This window comes from Cebidichthys violaceus, unplaced genomic scaffold (assembly GCF_023349555.1).
Source record: "Cebidichthys violaceus isolate CVI_PGR_0920_01 unplaced genomic scaffold, fCebVio1.0.p SCAF_9, whole genome shotgun sequence".
Lineage (NCBI taxonomy): Eukaryota > Metazoa > Chordata > Actinopteri > Perciformes > Stichaeidae > Cebidichthys > Cebidichthys violaceus.
This window is the reverse complement of record NW_027176975.1, coordinates 10,889,652-10,908,864: the sequence shown is the minus strand read 5'-3', so window position 1 is coordinate 10,908,864 and position 19,213 is coordinate 10,889,652. Positions and strand designations below refer to the sequence as shown.

The 19,213-nt window shown below is 40.1% G+C and overlaps 2 protein-coding genes and 2 non-coding genes across 10 annotated transcripts in view; 3 read left to right on the top strand and 1 right to left on the bottom strand.

The window, feature by feature from the left end:
- Positions 1-127: 127 nt before the first annotated feature.
- Positions 128-17,406, bottom strand: fam81b (family with sequence similarity 81 member B). 3 transcript variants are annotated; one of them, XM_068703078.1, is made up of 10 exons: positions 17,185-17,406; positions 14,832-14,921; positions 14,517-14,569; positions 13,590-13,797; positions 12,490-12,608; positions 10,747-10,876; positions 8,901-9,007; positions 6,755-6,890; positions 4,288-4,489; positions 3,011-3,225 (listed from the first exon to the last, which is right to left on the bottom strand). In XM_068703078.1, exons 3-10 carry the CDS (start codon positions 14,558-14,560, stop codon positions 3,104-3,106), a joined length of 1,068 nt encoding a protein of 355 aa, XP_068559179.1. In that variant the 5' UTR covers positions 14,561-14,569; positions 14,832-14,921; positions 17,185-17,406; the 3' UTR covers positions 3,011-3,103. The 3 variants fall into 3 exon arrangements, with proteins under 3 accessions (XP_068559181.1, XP_068559179.1, XP_068559180.1); XM_068703080.1 differs by lacking the exons at positions 3,011-3,225; positions 17,185-17,406 and adding an exon at positions 128-335 and having other exon boundaries at positions 14,832-15,204; XM_068703079.1 differs by lacking the exon at positions 14,832-14,921.
- Positions 1,149-1,222, top strand: trnai-aau (transfer RNA isoleucine (anticodon AAU)). The gene has a single exon. It is a non-coding gene; the product is annotated as a tRNA-Ile (tRNA).
- On the top strand, positions 2,329-2,401 carry trnaf-gaa (transfer RNA phenylalanine (anticodon GAA)). The gene has a single exon. It is a non-coding gene; the product is annotated as a tRNA-Phe (tRNA).
- A 29-nt stretch (positions 17,407-17,435) lies between the features above and the next one.
- The window catches only part of mctp1a (multiple C2 domains, transmembrane 1a), a 126,205-nt gene continuing 124,427 nt past the window's right edge, over positions 17,436-19,213 (top strand). For all 5 annotated transcript variants that reach the window (XM_068703074.1, XM_068703072.1, XM_068703073.1 and 2 more), the window contains exon 1: positions 17,436-18,043. In XM_068703074.1, coding sequence (XP_068559175.1) covers positions 17,510-18,043 — 534 coding nt within the window. In that variant the 5' untranslated portion in view covers positions 17,436-17,509. The remainder of the gene's footprint in view (positions 18,044-19,213) is intronic.

The following is a 19,213-nucleotide window of genomic DNA, read 5'->3' as shown; positions in this document are numbered from 1 at the left end:
GGCCAACGCGCACATGCAACACAAACACCACACGGTCAGTAATGCTACTGTTCAATGGATAATTAGATGCCTTTTTTATGTCACGACTGACATACACACCCGTTCCCAGCATGCCAACCGATGACTGTTTAAAACCATTGGCGAGGATGAGCCTTGCGCTGGCAACACTGGTCCCGTGGTACATGGTGTAGACGCCCCGGTTTCGTGGTTTCTGGGATGCCTTCAGCTCCAAACCAGAAGCACCATCGTCGACCACCTCCCAGCCAGAGAACTGCACCGACATCCTGAGTTAGAGATGTGGGTGATAGGGGATCCTGTCCAAGTCCCGTGAAGTTCTACAGTTCGGGGAGAAATGAATACAGCAACGTGTCATCATGGTATCATTATTATTATACTTAACAGAGACAAGTAGAAACATTTGGCTAGCTTAGACCTTTCTGTGGTGCACTGCATATATTTCTCAGGTTGTCTTAATGCCAATGTTTTACTTTAAGCACCTCTAATAGCCTTGTTGTTGAGAGGTGCTTTAACAATGAACTGGCCTGTCTTTGTGTCTTTTGTTGCTTTCACACTGAGTGACATTTTTGCTCACTGAATCATCTGTTTGGTTTCTTTGTCAGAAGTCTGTTAATCTTGTACAAGATGCATTGTTGTCTCAATAAATGATGCTAACTTGAATCGTGATAGCCTTGCTAGTTTCTCTTATTCGGTTACTGTTCTTTCTTTCATAAGATAGATAGATAGATACTTTATTCATGGGGACATTTGTTCGCTACAGCAGCAAAAAGATCCTTTCAACTATATTTCAACGTTATGGCGATCATGGCCTCCATGTTATAACTTATATACAATAAGTTATATATATCCGAAAAGTACATATCAATCAAATAAAATACAGGATGATTATACACCTTCAACTGTGTCAGCCTAAACTCTATGACTCTATCTTCTACTTTGTCATGACCACCCTGGCTATTTCATTGACTTTTTTTCTATAAAACTAGCAAAATACAAAGCTTTTCAACGTTAAAACATTGAGACCTCACCGTCAGTTAGCAGGCGTTCCCTCTGTTTGCTCAGTAAGTTTTACTTTCTGTTCGTTAGGTTTCATTTACCCTTCTGATTACGTCATATTTCTCTTCTTTCGTGGCCGGTTAGCTCAGCTGGTTAGAGCGTGGTGCTAATAACGCCAAGGTCGCGGGTTCGATCCCCGTACTGGCCATTGTTATCTTTGCACCGCTACGCTTTTATGGAATCTTTTCACTAAATACCTGAATTGCTAAACAGTTCGTTTGAAGATTGATAATGGCAATTGCTTGTAGTGGAATTAATGTCTTAAAAATAATTTTATTTATGTTTTTGTCATTGATTTTAATCAGATATATTACTGTAAAGTGTATGATGCTTATATGATATATATATATATATATATATATATATATATATATATATATATATATATATATATATGTGTGTATACTTTATTGATGTATGTATTTAGTTATGCATGTATTTATTAAATATTCGGTGTATTTATAGCCTAAATGTATTTATGCATGTCATTTATTGTATTCAAGATCTACTGTTATTGCACTTATTGCACTCATTGTCACTCCCCTGCACATCCCTTCTAGGTTTCTTATTTAAATACACTCGACACTTTTACATTACACTTACATCTCACTTGTTTATAGTCCTATTATCTGTTCGTTTGTGCACTTTATTTTATATTTTTCTTGACTTTATATTTTACTTTATTTTATATTTTACTTTACATTTTATATTTTACTGTACATTTTATTGTTTAATGTTATGCACCACCCGCCATGTCAAATTCCTTGTATGTGCAGCATACCGTGGCAAATAAACGGTTCTGATTGTCATTTGAACCTGCATTAACAGATTTTGACCACTTGAGGGCATTAGGAAACAGTCGTGAACACTTTCCGTCACCTTTTAAATCGATATGGCGAATTTGTTGGCAAACGTTTACACGTGGAGTGGCGGAACATTACCATTTGTTTGGAGTCGTGTTTCAGTCCACCTGGCAAAAGTAAGTCCAATACTTACTCTCTGTTAGCTTTGTTTTTAGTTTCTACTTACTCCTGAGGGGAACATCTGACTCTTAAGCTGCTAACGTTGGATCCTGCACTATGTTCACCTGTTGGGTAACTGTGTCTGTCTTGGTAGTGTGAGGTGCGGTCACAAACAACGCTGCCAAAACAGTAGTTACGGTCCGTAAAAACACACAGCTTAGTATCGTTGGAAAGCTCCATAAAACTAGGGGTAAGTGCAATGTGACCCAAGCTGATTCACTTAGACATAGAAGCCGAAATAGCTCAGTTGGGAGAGCGTTAGACTGAAGATCTAAAGGTCCCTGGTTCGATCCCGGGTTTCGGCAGGACTTTTCCCGTCTAGCGATGTTCTGTGGCGCAAAATAATTGAACAATCCTGCTAGGATAAACATTTAACACCTAGTGCTTTGTTATTGATATCCCAATGATATTTCATCGTACATCATGTGAGCAGGTTTAGACTCTAATAGTAACCTATTGTCTTGAAACATGATGTAACGGACAATTCTATTCCCACCCTTTTTACACAAATTACGTGTGTGTGTGTATGTGTAAGGAATAAATAATGAATAATAAGAGAACATTTAATATATACTATTACAATTTATTTTGTTAAAAATAAAAAAGTGTTAATATTGTCACAATCTTTACACAATAGTGTTCTCATCTCAAGTGACAAATCTGGAAAGATCAGTGAGATAAAGTGAAATTGTAGACAACAAATCTTACCTTTTTCAAATTGCACAAAATGAAATGTCATTAACAGATCTGCGTGTAATTAAGTTCCCGAATATTTCACAAAAGGTATTGTACTTCAAATCACAAGGTAATTTCTCTGATTTTCAGAGTGATTGAGTTAAATATAGCCACGGTCTTAATAACTGTGGGCTCATAGAATATGATGAAGCCAGTGATGAAACAGACACAGTGGCGTGCTTTTTGGTTTGAAAAGAGTTTGATTCAAGCTATTGCTTCAGTGTAGGTGTGACAGTAACAAGGAGCTCCTCTGCAGTTAGTTATGTCACAAGTCATGGAGCCAGCTTGCTGCAGACATGCCTGATATCCTTCTGAAGCTTCTCCGTGTCAAGGCGGGATTTGATGTCACCTATCTGTCTCAGGGACTCAATTGCATCATGCACAGACAGGAACCCTGTTCCAAAGAGAAGCAGGGTGTACAGAGGATCCATTTTAATAAAGTCCTACTGATCTCTTTCTGATCTCTGGTTTAAATGATTTAATCATCAGTTATCATGACCTTATAGTAGTAGTAGTAGTTAAGAACATACTGCCTAAAATGGAAATATTTTTCAATATTGCGTGCACTGTAAGAAGTAATTGCCAGTGTCTGCCGTGATGTGGACAGATAAACTTTCTTGTACAATGATGGGATATTAAATCTCTCCCCTTTCTTTTTCTGACTTCCTGCCTGTCTTGCCACGAATATTTATGCCACTCATCAAATATGTATCGCTCTTCTCCCCTCTAATACCATCTCCTTCCATCTTTTCATCCTACACTTAAAATAGAGTGATGGATGGCTCTCTCACACTGAGAGAGGTGGATGAGCGATGATTCATAGAGCAGTTTACTCCTTCTTTTATTTACTGGAGGAAGCCACTTCCCCATCTTCTATTTGTCTACACTTTAATAAGCGCGGGAGTCTGAAAGATGTTTACAGAAAGTGGGGAAGGTTTGAAATCTTTTGCCAGAGCTCCCAGGAGATGAGCTTCCAATTGGCAGTGAGGATGGATGTCAACAGCAGCTTGATGCAGAGCGAGGCTGCTGCACCGGGCTGCCTGGGTGTATTCCTATGGCTTGTCTATACTGTATGACTTATTAGCTTTGTGGTAGCATGAAGCAGCGGTGGCTCACATCTGTCTAATTTAAAAGTCCTGCTGTATTTTCATTTAGGACTAGGAGCTAATGTTAGTTATTGTGTTAGCTGGTAGTTTTCAAAAAGAGAGAGGCTTGACTGAAAGTAATTTTTTGACATGATGTAATTCTATATGCTTGATAATTGAAATCTATATAGTTCAGACCGTTATGTTGCTTATAAACAGTTATATATTAGTGGAGTCGTCGGGTCACTTTAATTTATGACTAATTATGGACGGTCTCTATTTTTCTGACTCTTTTGTGAAGCTTTTCTGCATGTGCAGTATGTGTGTGTTTACTCTCTGATGACAGCAAGTTATAGACAGTGATCACCCACCTTTGTGGTATTCCTGTTTGAGCAGCTGCAGCTCATGGCGAAGGCTGCTCTCCACTGAGGTCTCTCTTTTACCGAGTTTGGTTTCAGAGCGTTTCAGCTGATCTGCCTGACGGCGGTCTGACTGATCCCGCTGGGCCTCAAACTGCTCCACACGGGCCTCCAGAGCACTTAGCCGGACAGTTGATCGAGACTCTGCCTCTAACTGAATACAGAACACACAACTAAGATTTCAAATGTACAGCAATGCTGTATATGTGACCAGTCCTGAACATTGTATTTGATCCTGATGTTAAGGTGCTGTTTGTGACATTTAATTCTATCTTTATTTAATCAGGCGGTGTCATTGAGATTAAAATCTCTTTTCCAAGAGAGAACTGAGAATAAGAAACATTCACAAGAACACAATCAGCAAAACAGAGAACACAACTATCCAATAAACAGGAATTAAAACCGTTACAAGAATCATAAAAAAAACATCAGATAATAAAGCTTTACGCTCTCTCAGCTGAGAGACTCTGAAGGTAGTTTACATCTAATTTAAATATGCAAAGTACTTGAAACCACATGAAGGATATCTAAGGTTAAGTATTTACTGGATTGTGTACTTTAGATACTAAATTTAAATGAGAGAAGAGATGTGAGGTAACGTCAACTGTACAGCTGTAAGTAAGTGATAGAGAGAGAGAGAGAGAGAGAGAGAGAGAGAGAGAGAGAGAGAGAGAGAGAGAGATAAGTCTAAAATTTGTCCTTAGTGATAAAGCACAATGCACAATGATACTCAGGGTTTAACAGCTGAAGGGTTGATTGGGCAGCATGACAGTACAGAATATCCCCATAGTCAAGGACAGACATGAAGGTTGACTGTAAAATAGTTTTATGCTTTGAAGAAGGCAGACATCCTTTAATTCTATGCAAGAAGCCTAGTTTTAATTTTTTTAATTTTTGAGTCAAATGTTGAATATGAATCTAGAATAACAGTCTGCTGTCAAGACAAATTCCTAAATATTTGTAAAACTCAGCAAGAGCAATGTGAGTGACATTTACAATTTAATGTCAGAAAGGTTGGTGTCACTGGTGGAGGTGGAGAATACCATGCACTTGGTCTTTTCTGCATTTAAAACTAGCCTGTGGAAACTAAGGAGTGATAATTGTAAAGCATCAAAGTCAGTCTGAAGATGAGTCAGTGAGCCTGGGGCATATACAATTGTATCATGAGCCCAAAAAATGGACATTCAAGTATTGATCAGGAAAATGTTATTGTTGGAATGCTGCTGAATGAAGCATTTCTATTTTTAATAAGTTACTTTTTCAGTTACTTAATATAATATATGCACCATTTCTTTTAAAATCGAATCTGAAATCCTGGTTCTCTCTGAGGTGGTCTGCTATTAACCTGAGGTCAAATGATTTTGTAACTATTTCCTCTAAAATCTAATCTAAAATTAAATAAATTGTTAATTTAATAAATTACTTTTTAAGTTACTTAATTTAATAAGTGACTTTTTAAGTTACTTAATTTTTTTCAGTTACTCTTTCAGTTACTTAATTGAATAAGTTATTTCAACGAGAAGGGTTTTCAGCAATGCAGTTTAATGCTTTCAGGCTTCAACATTTTTAAGTCTCTCATTTCTGTATTTTCAGCAATTTTTTTGCGATTCATTTCAGTTTTCAGCATTCCAACACATTTTCAGCAGGAAATGCATTTTCTAGTTTATGTATAATGTAAAACAGCAATGGACAAAGCGAAGGGGAGAAACATGTGGCAACCCATTTATGATGGGAAGCTGGTTTGACTGTGTAATATCAGCAACAACAGTCTGAGCGGAACCGATTAAGTGTGGCTTCACCCAAACCTATAGACTGTAGTTTGTGGAGTAAGATTTTATGATCAACGGCATCAAATGCTTTTGAGAGGTCAATGCTTTTTACTAAGGAAGGAAGCTTAGATATTTGACTGTAGTTGTTGAAATCGGAGACATCCCCACTTTTGTGTAAAAGTACTACTAAGGAGCTTTACTAGGAAGCTGAAGTCATGCCTGTTAAAAAGGTTTGGTTAAAAATGTGACCTAAATGTGGACAGATTAAGTGGGCACTTAGTTGAGAACGATGTGGGTCAATATGATCTGCATCAGTGTTTTTGCATGCTTTTAACCTAAGCAGAGCTTTGTAAATATCTGCACTGCTTCACTAAAAGATTATTTGCAGTCAGAAGAAGTTGCCACATTTGAGCTGTACAAATTCATAACCATATAACTGTTGATTACTGTAACTGTAAGTGTGTAATTATACTGCAGGTGGTTATTTTTTTTATTTATGTAGAGGAATGAAAAGGCAAAGGAGGCAAATATCCAGAATACAGACATACCATATCTGAATATGGCCTGCCTATTTCTTGAATGGTGTTATTGTGAACATAATTGCATAAACTGTTGGTCAAACTGATGATAACTAATGGATGCTACGGTACCATTTTGTCCTGTAATTGTGTGCGCTGCTGCTGGCTGCTTTCCGTATGAGTCTGGGCTAAGCTGTTGAGCTGTTGTTCTGTCCGCCTCCTCAGCGAATCTGTCTGCTCCTTGGTTTCCTTCAGTTCACCTGACATCCTGCAAAGCCATCAGGAGTAGAACGAAGAGAAATGCAGTAGGCTTCACTTTGAATATGCAGTCACAGAGGAAAACTGTTGCAAATTGCATTTTTCTTTTAAAACTAGACACCGAAAATGCCATTAGTAGATTAGATTAGTTTATACATGTTTTAAAAATGTATACAGACTGGCAAATAGCTGCAAGCCTTTGCGATGCTTGCTGTAAATTTAGACCCATTGTATACAGCTCTTTCTTGGCGCTCTGGAATAAGAATTTATCTGTTTCCATTACCAATATTTTGGCACCCACTTGTATGGTGGTTGATGCCAGCTGCAGCAGAACACGGTTACTTTGTGGTTGAGTGCTGTTGCTATTTGCACCTTGAAACACACAAACTCACATTCTTGTGGTGGAAAGATGCTGCATGAAGACTTAAGAAACACTTGATGTTGACCTGTGGCCTTTTTGTAGCTCTGAACACTGCGTTTGTTTGGGGGAGCACAGCAAATCTCTCTCTCCCTGTAATATTGGACTAGGTTGCCATTTATATAACTGTATGTACTCTGTATGTACTTTTTTATTTATATAACTGTACTATAAATGTAGCTCACATTACTCACATAAGTCCATTGGGACGACAATGTTAAAATGTCTCAGATGAAAGCTGCAACCTTAGACATGCTGAGTGAAATATTATGTGGGCTGTATTGTAACATGAGACACTATACGCAGTGTCTCATCAACATTTTCTTTCGTCAAGCTCAATTCAATTGACTTACTTTCGCCCCAATTCAAGGGATTTGTCCGAAATGAGAAAATCAATGAGGCAAATGCCAGGACTTTCTATGTGTGTGTCTGTGTTTGCCTGCAATACAAATGTGACTCCTCCTGCTTCAAATTCATTTATCTATTCAGATATGCAGCAGCAGAGACACCTCATTTATAACTCTGCGCTGGCAGGCTAATCTGGCTAATGTGGACAGTTATTCGGCCAGGCATCGTCTAGACAACAGGACAGCTGATTTGGCCGTGTTAGACGAGCTTTCAGAATCTGCTCTTCTCCATGGAGGTTAATCATTTCCCTGTTGTGAAATGGTCGGTGTGCCTCGACTTTATTGTGGTCGTTGTGTTCTTGAGCTTATCTGAAACTTCAAGCATGTGTGATTTGTTTGTCGGTGGCACTAACTGTGAGTAACTGTGGGCGACGAGATTGCAGATCTACGGTAGTAATAAAAAGAGGATAGTCATCATTCATGTTTCTGTTTCCACCATTTAAAACTATGTGACTCATTTTGCATATTGCTGCCAATTGAGTTAATTTGTCAGATGGATTAGTAAATCAACTTAACTAACAGCTTTTCTCTGCCTCTGGCATCAAAAGTTCAAGTCATGACTCTGAAATGCCCAGCTGTAGAGAGTTAGGACTGACTGGGGATATTATTTGATAAGTTAATTAGTAGCTCATAGATTATTATATTAGAGCCTGGGCAGAATGAAAAAGGGAACATAAATCATCGCTTGCAGAGCACTGCTAAAAGGCAAATTAGCCAAGAAAATGTCCTTTCCCAATCACAAGCAGCAAATTGAAAAACAGTATAGTCTTCTTCTCTCTATTAAAGTCTGGAGAAGACATAGAAATAAATAAAACATAGCGAACTCATGTTTATGAAGACATGTTAAATTAAAAGTTATGTCAACATACGTGTCTAACAAAGAGTGTTTTTACATGAACACTAAGCCTATTATAGTGGAAAAAAATATCTTAATGTTAATGTTTAAATTATAATAAAACTTTGCCGCATTTGCATGTTTAGCAGCAGCCCAAAAACATAGGTCTGATAATCAGGTGAATCCTGAATGCCTGCACAAATCACAAGCACTACAAGATAGGATGTGTTGCTGTGCAGTGTCAGTTGTCAGCCCTTGAGAGGAAATTAAATAAGAAATCAAACTAATACATGACAGAGCATTTTAACAAGTAACCCAGGTGTTTCTGGATTGTACTTCCTATGGAACTAATGGCATTACCTGGCTTCTAGTAGTTTAACTTGTGTCTGCAGATCAGCCGTAGAGATCTTTTGTCCCTGGGAACTCTCTGCCAATGAGGCCTCCAGCCTCCACAGGTCGTGATAAACCTGGATAAAAGAAAACACACATACACAAACACATGCTGTTACGTGGCGTTGGAGCATCTTGTGGCGCTGGCTCAATGATCTGATCTTTACCTTCTGCGGTTTCTGCTGAGTCGAGCGGATTGAGCGGTGACCCACTTTCTCTGCTTTTTCAATTATCTTTATGGCACATGCTTGACCACTGCTCCACAGCTAATGTGCTGCCATCACAATGATTTACCCCCATGAGCCACCAACAGAACTGAGTGCAGGCTGACTCAATGTGAGACGAGTGTGTGGTTGTGGGCAGTTGTGTTCGGCTTTGGATTTAGTAAAGTGATGGAGAGTATTATAAAATGTGACATATGTGTCCTGAGCCAGTGTTTTTGTAGTTTTTATTCTATTTATCTTGTATAGAAAATTTGACCCCAAAGGGCAGTGAAAGCTGTTTATGAAGAGACCTTGACATCCCCGTTTGAATTAATTTCACATCACATTTCTCATTTCAGAGCCTGTGGTTGAGCCCCTGACTTTACTTGATAAGATAAGGCCAGTCTCACTAAGCTGCAGTAAGCTCCAACTCACCTGCCAAACAGCCAACCATCCTCTTTAGGGTAAACAGCAAATACACCCCCTGTGTATATTGTCAGATGTAATACCTCTTTTATACCTAAATTAATTCACAAGTGAGAACATAATTCCTTAATTTGAGACTGGAGTATTCAAATGAACCCCAGGCTCAACACTATCTGTGTGTGTGTGTGTGTGTGTGTGTGTGTGTGTGTGTGTGTGTGTGTGTGTGTGTGTGTGTGTGTAGGCAGCGGAGGGGTAAGGATTAGGTTAGGGTTGTAGATTTTGCTACTTACTGTAATACGGCATAATTTAAGAAATATGAGAAGAAGATTTAAGCGTTAAGCAATGCAGGTGTGTCTTTGAGTCTGTACTTAGGTAAAGCCGTGCTTTGAGCTCAATGCTAATGCCAGAATACTCAAAATGATAATGCTAACATGCTGATGTTTGAACAGGTATAATGTTTTAACATGTTCCTCATCTTAGTTTAGTGTGTTAGCATGCTAACATTTTCTAATTAGCAATAAACCCAAGTACAGCTCAGGTTTTACAGATATTTGGACATAATCCAAAATATTGGGCAAATTGAATGAATGAATGATTAAAAGTTAAGTGATCAATGAAGTCAGACCAACATTTTGATAGCAAACCATCCTGCAGTTGTTGAGACATTTCACTCAAAACCACAAATGTCTACCTGATAGAAAAGTCTGGAGATCATTAAAGTCATTAGGAATCATCCTCTGGGAACCATGAACGTCTGTACCAAATTGTATGGTAATCCATCTTGTAGATGTCGAGACATGTCACTAAAGAATTGTCAACCTGCTGGTGGCGCTATAGGAAAAGTCAAGATGACCAACATCATTAGGTTCATATTAGGTTAATTTTCTGAGGACCATAAATGTCTGAAAACAAATGTCATAGAAATTCATTGGATATTATGCAGCTTTTATGGTTGCAAATATGCAATGCACCATTTAAGCTTTAAGGATATTTGAATGTTTCCTCCTGCGCAATTCTGCCAATTTGTGATGTCTTGAATGTTACACAGATGAAGAATAATTTTGTTAAGTCCAAGTATGTATCAAAGAAATTACTTTGAAAGACTTTTTTTGCCACTGGTGTTTAGATCCTTTGTATATGTGTGGTTTAAAGTGCTGCCTTACATGAACAAGTGCACCGTCGCTCACCTTGACTTGCAGCTCTTTGAGCCGTACGTCCGTGGCTGTCCTGAGCTCTACCACCTCCTGCTGCAGTCTAATCAACCTCCGCTCCGCAGAGCTCATGTCAGTGCTCAGCTTGGCAATGCTGGCATCACACCTATAACGTAATAGGTGGGGAAGCAGAGAGGGACCACTGAATGAGGATAGAGGTATGGGAGGGAGCTGAGGAAAGGTGTGAAATAGGGTAGATGAGCAAAAGACTGGAGACAACAGGGAGAAGGCGCTATATGAAGCACACACAGTTCAGATGGTAGTTCAACGGGCAGATGGGGAAAAAAATCTGACAGATGCCCTTATCAGTACTTTCCAAAGTGAGCTAATGGCAGCCAGAGGAAGGCTCTGCTGAATCCTAAGCAGTCATCTTTTATCCTTTGAATGCTTACTTAACACCATTGAATGTATCAGTGGATAAGTTTGCATTTATTGATGAATTACCCATGAAAACACGGGCAAAACATGACAACCAATCAAATAAGCAAAGTAGTTTGGTAAATTTATCACCAAACACAATCAGCATTTTGTGGAAAAATACTTTAAAGCCTCTCATGCAACATCTTACATCAACATGTGCTCTGTTCAGTTTGTGTGATAAGAATGAACTGTGCTGACCCTTATTATCAGTTTTGTAATCTAGTTCCCTTCCTTTCTGTTCTAAATGTAAGATGCCATCACCAAGCCAGCAAAAACTCTCCCTCCTCTTCTCTATCAGGGTTACTGTGTTTATGTCAATATAATATGTGTAAAACGCAAGCTCAACAATCAAAGCTAACAACTTATTATGGAGATGTCCAGTGTGCAATGAGGGTTATTTCCCTGTTGACCACTACAGCCCTTCCGTAAAGGGTTTCACAGAACAATATAATTGATCAAAAACCACTGGCCCTCAACTTGCTTGATTATTTATGACTAACACACAAGAGGTCATTAGGCTGAGTAGATGAGATTTTTCTACAGCTTTTATTGGACCATAAATCAACTGTTTGTTGAGTAATAGGCAATATCCCCTCTCACCACGGATCTCTTAAACCCCACGGAGGAGGCAGGCCAGCTGTGAAGTAAGATGTTCACAAAATAACATTAATCTGCTGTCTGATGAGAAAATACATTATTGCCAGGGATGTTTAAAAAATAATTCAGCCTAGCCATGCAACAAAAACACCAATCCTAATGCAATCTAATGTTGACAACCTCTCTTCAGCAATCCAATCAAATAAGCTTGATCTGCACAGACACCAAACAATGAACAGGTGCTAATTAGCAGCAGAGTGAGTTCAAGCCTATACTATATTTTCCTTCACTCTGGTGAGAAGGAAATACTGAATGTGTGCATATGTGTGTGTGTGTGTGTGTGTGTGTGTGTGTGTGTGTGTGTGTGTGTGTGTGTGTGTGTGCGTGCGTGCGTGCGTGCGTGCGTGCGTGCGTGCGTGCGTGCGTGCGTGTGTAGGAGTGTCAGAGGCGATGCCACGACGGATTGGAAGTTGTGAGACTGTGAAGAGCTGCCAGACAGGATGCAGGCTATACGATTTCACTTCATTAGAGGAAGGGAAAAATAAGTAGGATTAAAAAAAAAGGTAATCCGTCAAATCACTTGTGCACCAGACCTGAGTCTAATTAATTGTACAAAAATTTTAATGCGCTAGCACTTGGCAGTCATTAAATTGCTTTATTTGTTAACACAGACAGTATCTGACCTCGGCCTGGTGTGCATACCTGGCTACTCTGCCTCTCAGGTCTCCAATGCCAGCCACGTTCTTCTGGTCCAGGCTTTGAACAGCCATTGTGGTTCCAAAGGTGACGGAGTCCCGCTGGGCGAGCTGTCTCTCCAGGGCCTGCTCAGAACAAAGACAGCCTATTTGTCTATTTCATGTTTATGTCAATCAGCAGTAAAATACAGATGAAACTAAATATACAATCAAAGCATTTATTATATTTATAATATAGTTTGTTTGGAACCTGGCAGAAAACTAAAGATGACAATAGAAAATGTGTCAATTCCTTTTCTGTCCCTCAATTTAATGCAGATAAACACTTGTAAAACTATCATTATGTCCTTAATAGGTAATTCAAAACTGCCAGAAATGTTCATCACCATCATCATCATCATTTGATTTACCAGCATATTCATGTCACGCCTTAGCTTATTACTGCGTCATGTGCAGAATTAATTAGCATTCAGGCATTTATGTAATATTTCAGATAATAACAGTCTCTAATCATGTTAATGGTTCACACTAATGAAGTAATGTATTTTATTTCATGTTTCTATAAGGCGGTTATCATACTGTGGCTTGATGTTCTGCTCAGTCAAAGATGACTCCCAGCACTCATCTGTTAGTGTGTAACTTGACAGTATTTATTCAACCATATGTGTACATCATTAGTTTTCTGCTTATACAGACAAAATGTCCACGAGCTGATGTTGACGAGGAGTCAGGCAGGCTTTGCTCAGGTGCTGCACCATTCTATCAGGCGTAATCAAATCAGCTGTGAGTTTGCGGGCATGAGTGTGTGTGTGTGTGTGTGTGTGTGTGTGTGTGTGTGTGTGTGTGTGTGTGTGTCCGTGTGTGCGTGTGTCCGGGTGTGTGCTGCACATCAAAAGAGATGAGAGGAGAGGAAAGCAGATGAAAGAAGGAGTAAGAACAGAGGACAGGTAGAGAGAAAAGAGAGTCCACACAGATAGACAATGACTTGATCCACATAATGAGAAGATATTTCAAAAGAGGCTACAGAACTCATGGCAACAATACAATTAAATGCATTAGTACATTTCCATAGAACAACACTAACCTCTACCATCTACCCACTTATACCTGTATGTCCATGCTAAGCTGCTTGACAATGCGTGTGATGGTCAGTATGTGATTCTCCAGCAGCTGGCGGGACAGTGCCTGGACCTGGACGGAGCCCTGGGCGGACTGCAGACCTGCTGCCACCTCCTGTTTGATCCTCAAGGCCTGCTCCAGCAGCACAGCCAGTGTCCTCTCCTGACTGCTCAGACCACCCTCCAAGATGTCAGGCCTTAAACAGGGAGTAAAAAGAAACAGATAAACAAGCTATGAGATCTTCAAGTTTATAAGCGCTTTCTTATTGATTTTGGTAAATGAGGGATATGTGTTGCAAATCATGAAAAGTTGGCATTTTCTATCACTGGAGGCAATGTATTCAGGAATAGAAGATAATTTGAAGCATTCATCCACCCAGAAGAATAATGAAGACGGAATTAGATATTGTGCATTGGTTTTCTACCCTCAGGTCATCCTCATTCCATATCTCTCACTGACTTCATGTCCCTGTGCGTTCTGTGTCACCCTGACTGATGCTACTGTGGATTAAGGATTCATTCGATCAATGTGATTCAGAGCAGTGTCACAAAGGTCGCTCGTGGGTCCCAACTGTATTTTAATCCCATCATTGGGGGAAAATACAACTTATCTACGTCTTGGACACAGATTGATTTTAGAATTGAATTAGTGACCCAGATGAACTAAGCAAGGTGAAAAGGTATTGTAATAGTTGTAATGGTTAAAATAGATTTAAAGATTTAGTTTAGTTTGTTTGATATTAATCTCTATAACTCAGAGGCCATCAGGGGTCATCAGACCAATAGCATTAGAATAAATACATTCAAATGATAACGAAAATGAAATAGAAATTAAATTGAAAAAACAAATGAAATACGTTCACAAAATACTTCCACAAATACATACACAATAGAGTAATTCAATCACAAGAGTTACCTGGTGGGGTTCTGATAGGGCTGTGACTTTAACCTGTGTGACATTCTTCTTGTCTAAAAAGAAGAAAAAAAACATATTACATATTGTGGTGAGATATAGTTTTTACTCAAATGCATTTCTAATCTGCTTTGTCAGCCTTCCTGCTGCCTTAATTATATAATTTTAGTTTTATTGTTAATTGTTAAAATCAACATATTTTTATACCACGTTATAGTATTATCCGGCCACAATGAGAAGCATAAAAGGCAATATAATATGTTCCCTTCTTAATATATTAAGCACTTACTTTCATGTTTTAATGTTTAGAATACTCACAGGCCTGAGCTTTTCTTCTGTCGGCTCTTGACTTCATGTGTTTGTGTTGTCACTTAGTAACTGTGGTCTCCTTGACTGGGGTCTGCCTGCCTGCCAGTGTGAATTTGTCAACACAGTAATGTGAGAATAATGCTTAGTATACTTGGTGAAGCAGCTTAACTCGGCAAACTAGAATATTGAGTGTGAACATTACTTAAACTCTAAGACATAAAATTACAAGTCAAATCTCAAGGGCTCTCAAAACATTTGTTTGTCAAAGGCAACTAGACAGTCCTGATGCCTTTCAGTTAGTTCCTCTAGATGTACATGGATGGTTGCTTACTTTATAATACAGAAATCTGTTTTGTAAAAAATGTTTTGTAATGTTATGATGACATAAATTAGTTCTTCACTTCACTTGTATCACTTTTCTTAGATTTATTTATATATTTATTTAAAGTCTTTTTTTTTACATGGCACCCCCTTTTACTAGAGTTAGCTTAATCATAAATGGTATAAAGTTTTCATCATGTGGTGTGAATGTGGTTTATTACAGATAACAAACATAAATTACAGCATATTAGCATTTGATTTGAATTCTAACGTTAATCCGCATTCAGATCAAAGTTGGCCTGTCCATTGGCCAGCACTAAGAGGTCGTACCAGGCAAATGTGGCTGAAGCAGGCTGAGGCTGGAAAATAGAATACGTGATTATTTGAACTAGGCACATGCCGTAAGGGAATATTGATCAAATGAGCTCTGTATCCTTTCCCTCTGCCGTTTCATTTCACACAATATAACTATAGCTATCCATTGAAGACGGAGCTTTTCTCTGACTAAATGTGTTATGAGAGGCATGACACAGAGAAAATTGCCTTATTATGTTTCATTTAACCAGAACCTGACCTACAAATGCGTGATGTTCTAGTAGTGCCACTGAATTACATGCAGTTTCAGTCAGTGGATGGGATTGTGAGTTTTGAATTGTCTGTGGTTGTGTGTGTGCACATTCACATGCACTGTTAATTAGCTTCCTATCAACAGAATCAGGATAATTTAGAGAAAGGCCTGCTCACTGCAGACTCATCAGTTATCCAGAAAAGCTGATGGTAGCTGAAAGGAATTGTTTGGCTCACAGGCTCATATTACCATCTACTTCACTGAGAGAGGGGTTTGGGGCACTGTGTTGCTGCCAGTGCCCCCCTGGTTGTAATTAAAGTGTTTTATGTGAATGGATGTGATATCAACCAAAGTGGTCCTTACAACAAAACTTGTCACTGGATTGTCATCTCATGTTTGATGTCCTAATTACTCATATGTGTCCATGTTTTAGAAAAAAAGGAGCTAAATGAAGTATTCTTCTATAGAGGTCAGTGTTGCCATAAATCATCACACAACATTAAAGGCTTATTATCATTTTCTCATTATTAGAGGGTCAAGGCCAAGAGCTCAAAACCGAAGGCTTTGTCAGGGCCAATCACACCTTCAAAATCACTCCTATAAGTGATACCAAGGTTATATCACCACAAGTGTCCCACATGAATGAATGTCCATGCAAGCAGCTTACACAGTCTTTGGACTCTCAGTCCCTCTCTGTGTAGTGGGATGAAGTTCATCCAGTTCTAACATTCCCCTAAGAAGTACATTTTCATCAGCCCTGTTTGCAGATAAAAGGTCATTCTGTGACCTCTTCTTTTGGTGTACATGTGTGCCACAGGGAGTTAGATGAGATGGTATTTCACTCCTGTAATTATTGTCTGTGTGTTTGTTTACAGGATAGTGGGCACAGTGTTAACCAGGGGGACGGAACAGGCCAGCAATGAAGCTAGGGCCAGAGGGGAAGACGTAGTGAGTTATTATTTGCACAGCAGCAGCAGCACAGCATCAAAAAGAGAGAAGGTTGTTCAGCGCTGCCTCCTCGCTGCTGCAGTGTGGGTAATAACAGTTAGTGAAGCCTGACCTATTTGAGAGAAGATATCCAGATATATAGTGGTGCAAGAACATCCACACTAATCAAAAGAGAGAACAGAGGTTGCAGACTCACTGCCAACTCTAGATTTACGAAGGTCACTGCTTTAAAAAAAGTGAATCTAGAGGCTGAAAAATCACCAGGCACAATCAGATGGAGGGTGACAGAGGATCCACAGCTGAATTATAAACATCTCCACGAGGCATTTTTTGGGGGGTGTTATGCAATCCCCAGCATACAGATTATCCAGTCAAGTGACATGGTTGGCCAGAGGGAGGCGCGGTGCAGCCTTCGTCCCTCATTTGAATAAAACAATTAATGGGGAAGTTGACTAAACCCCTTTGTAAAGCACATTGGACAGAGCAGAGGCACAAGGACCGCCAACAGCCAAGCTGAGCATTTACCAAGCATGTGTAGGTAGTCCTGCAGAAGTCGCCGCATGTGTTCTAACTTCACCCCTGAGCTCACGCAGACCTTCAATAGATGATAATGCTTGCCGTCTGACAGGCGTGCTGCACAGTGTGACATACAATCCACAGTACCGCCTGCATAGGCATTCTACAAGGTTCGTTGGAGACTAACACCCCCTTTCTCATCTCAACGTGCGTCTCCTTCTTGACGCTATAAACTGATCATCAGTGAAAGTGCTCCTGAGCTGAAGCAGCCTAACTGTGACATCCTTCCACGATTCAGTGTGTGCTCAGGCTGGCTGGCTGCTGCACAGGCACCATGGAGCCTAAATCACCTAAGGATGAGGGCACCGCCAAAGGACAAGAGTCTCTGTCCTACCAGCGGAGGATGTGGAAGAATTTCCAGGGGAAAACCAAGCCTTGGCTGAGTCCCAAATTGGGATCGGAGCGTCGTGGTGCCGGGGGCGCGGAGGGCAGCAAAAAGGAATCGGGGTTATGGATGTTTAAGAGGAAGAAGAAACAGTTGGACCGGGTGTTTTCGTCGTCTCAGCCGAATCTGTGCTGCTCTCCGCCGGCGCCTTTTGAAGGAGATAAGAAGTCCCATGGGAGCGACGCGGTCCCCGGCACCAGCAGCGATGGACAGCCTCTACATCCCCTGGGCGCAGCTTCTGGAGCCACGGGGAGCAAACCTGAGTTGACGGCACACGGAAGCCCAAAACTCCCCGTGTCCCAGCTGATCATGTACCAGCAGAAGAGCTCCTCTCTCGGCTCGGCGTGCTTCGAGAAACTGGTGATGGACCCGGCCGCCCTGGTGGGAGAGGTTGAGCAGCTGCGTAAAAACGCAAGTGATTCTGTGAGTAAAGAACCATGCAGTAAAAACACGCATCTGGGAGATTATCTGTTTCTGTCAAGCGTCTCTTGCAAAAAATCATAAGGAGGCGGGCTACATTGTCCTGCAAATTACAAGTTTTCATGATGGTGGTGCTGCGACGTGCTCACGGCCCGTATCATGTGATGCACTCATCAATTTGCTGGTCCAATGCTTTCCTTACTCTGTCCTGTAGCTTGCAGGACTGTATGGGACATATACAACCAATACCAAATAGTGCGTGCCTATGTGATCATCACCACAACAAGCTTACTGCACACTCTGTTTTGGTTTGTTATCATGTCACCATCACACTCACCCCATGTTATTATCCAGGCTGTGCAAATTATAGACTCCTTGATAGGATTTCTCATAGGCTATGTGGTCTGATGCCAGCATCCTTTTGCCTGCTCACATGCTTTTCTTCCGGTAGGCTATGGGGTCTGTCTCCTAGCTTCACAGTCCATCTATCAGTGTCTTTGTGTACATAGAGGTTGCAACCGGCCCATGCTGGCTCAACGGTTCGTCTTATGTTTCCCTTTCATGAAAAGTGGCCAGTTTGCAGGCACGCCACCAGCAGAGTTGAAGATTGATGGCAGATATATTTCCACACAACTCAACATGCTGAGTCATGGTACCCTAGGATGAATATCCTATCAAAGGGAAATGTTAGCTTGAGTGGGGTATGCTTCATTCACAAAAATGACAGCCATAAAGGTCTGAGAGACAACTTTTAAAATCATTTGGAAAATGCCGTCTGATGAGAGTAATACAAGTAAAGGTCATGTCTGGTCCCATGCCTTTTCCTCTTGATAGTAGTAGTCCAATTCAATGGTACCATGTCAGTTCAGACGGGCTGTTCTGATGTTTAACAGAAAAGATACAGATACAGTATGTGTCCATAAGTGCATTCTGTTTCAGTGGCAGCTGTTATTGCAAAGCTTTTCATCTCACCACTCTTGAAGTGTTCCAGACCTTCTTTTCTGAGCATCATCCAGATCGCTGTCTCCAATTGATTTAGCTTATGAGTAGCATACACTTCTCCCCACTGAAGTTAGGGCCAAAGATGTCTTCTCCATTAAACTCTAGGGCAGTGCAGTGCACTCAGCTGAAGAGGTAAAGAAAGCATCTATTAATGACTTCATTGAAACTGAT

Bases quoted from the DNA above. Each gene is read 5' to 3' on its own strand.
- fam81b (XM_068703078.1), bottom strand. From the start codon at position 14,560: ATGTCACACAGGTTAAAGTCACAGCCCTATCAGAACCCCACCAG. The intron at 13,798-14,516 runs GTAACTCTTGTG...TCCCTGTTTAAG, and splicing joins CCCTATCAGAACCCCACCAG to GCCTGACATCTTGGAGGGTG. The intron at 3,226-4,287 runs GTGGGTGATCAC...TCTTTGGAACAG, and splicing joins CAAACAGGAATACCACAAAG to GGTTCCTGTCTGTGCATGAT.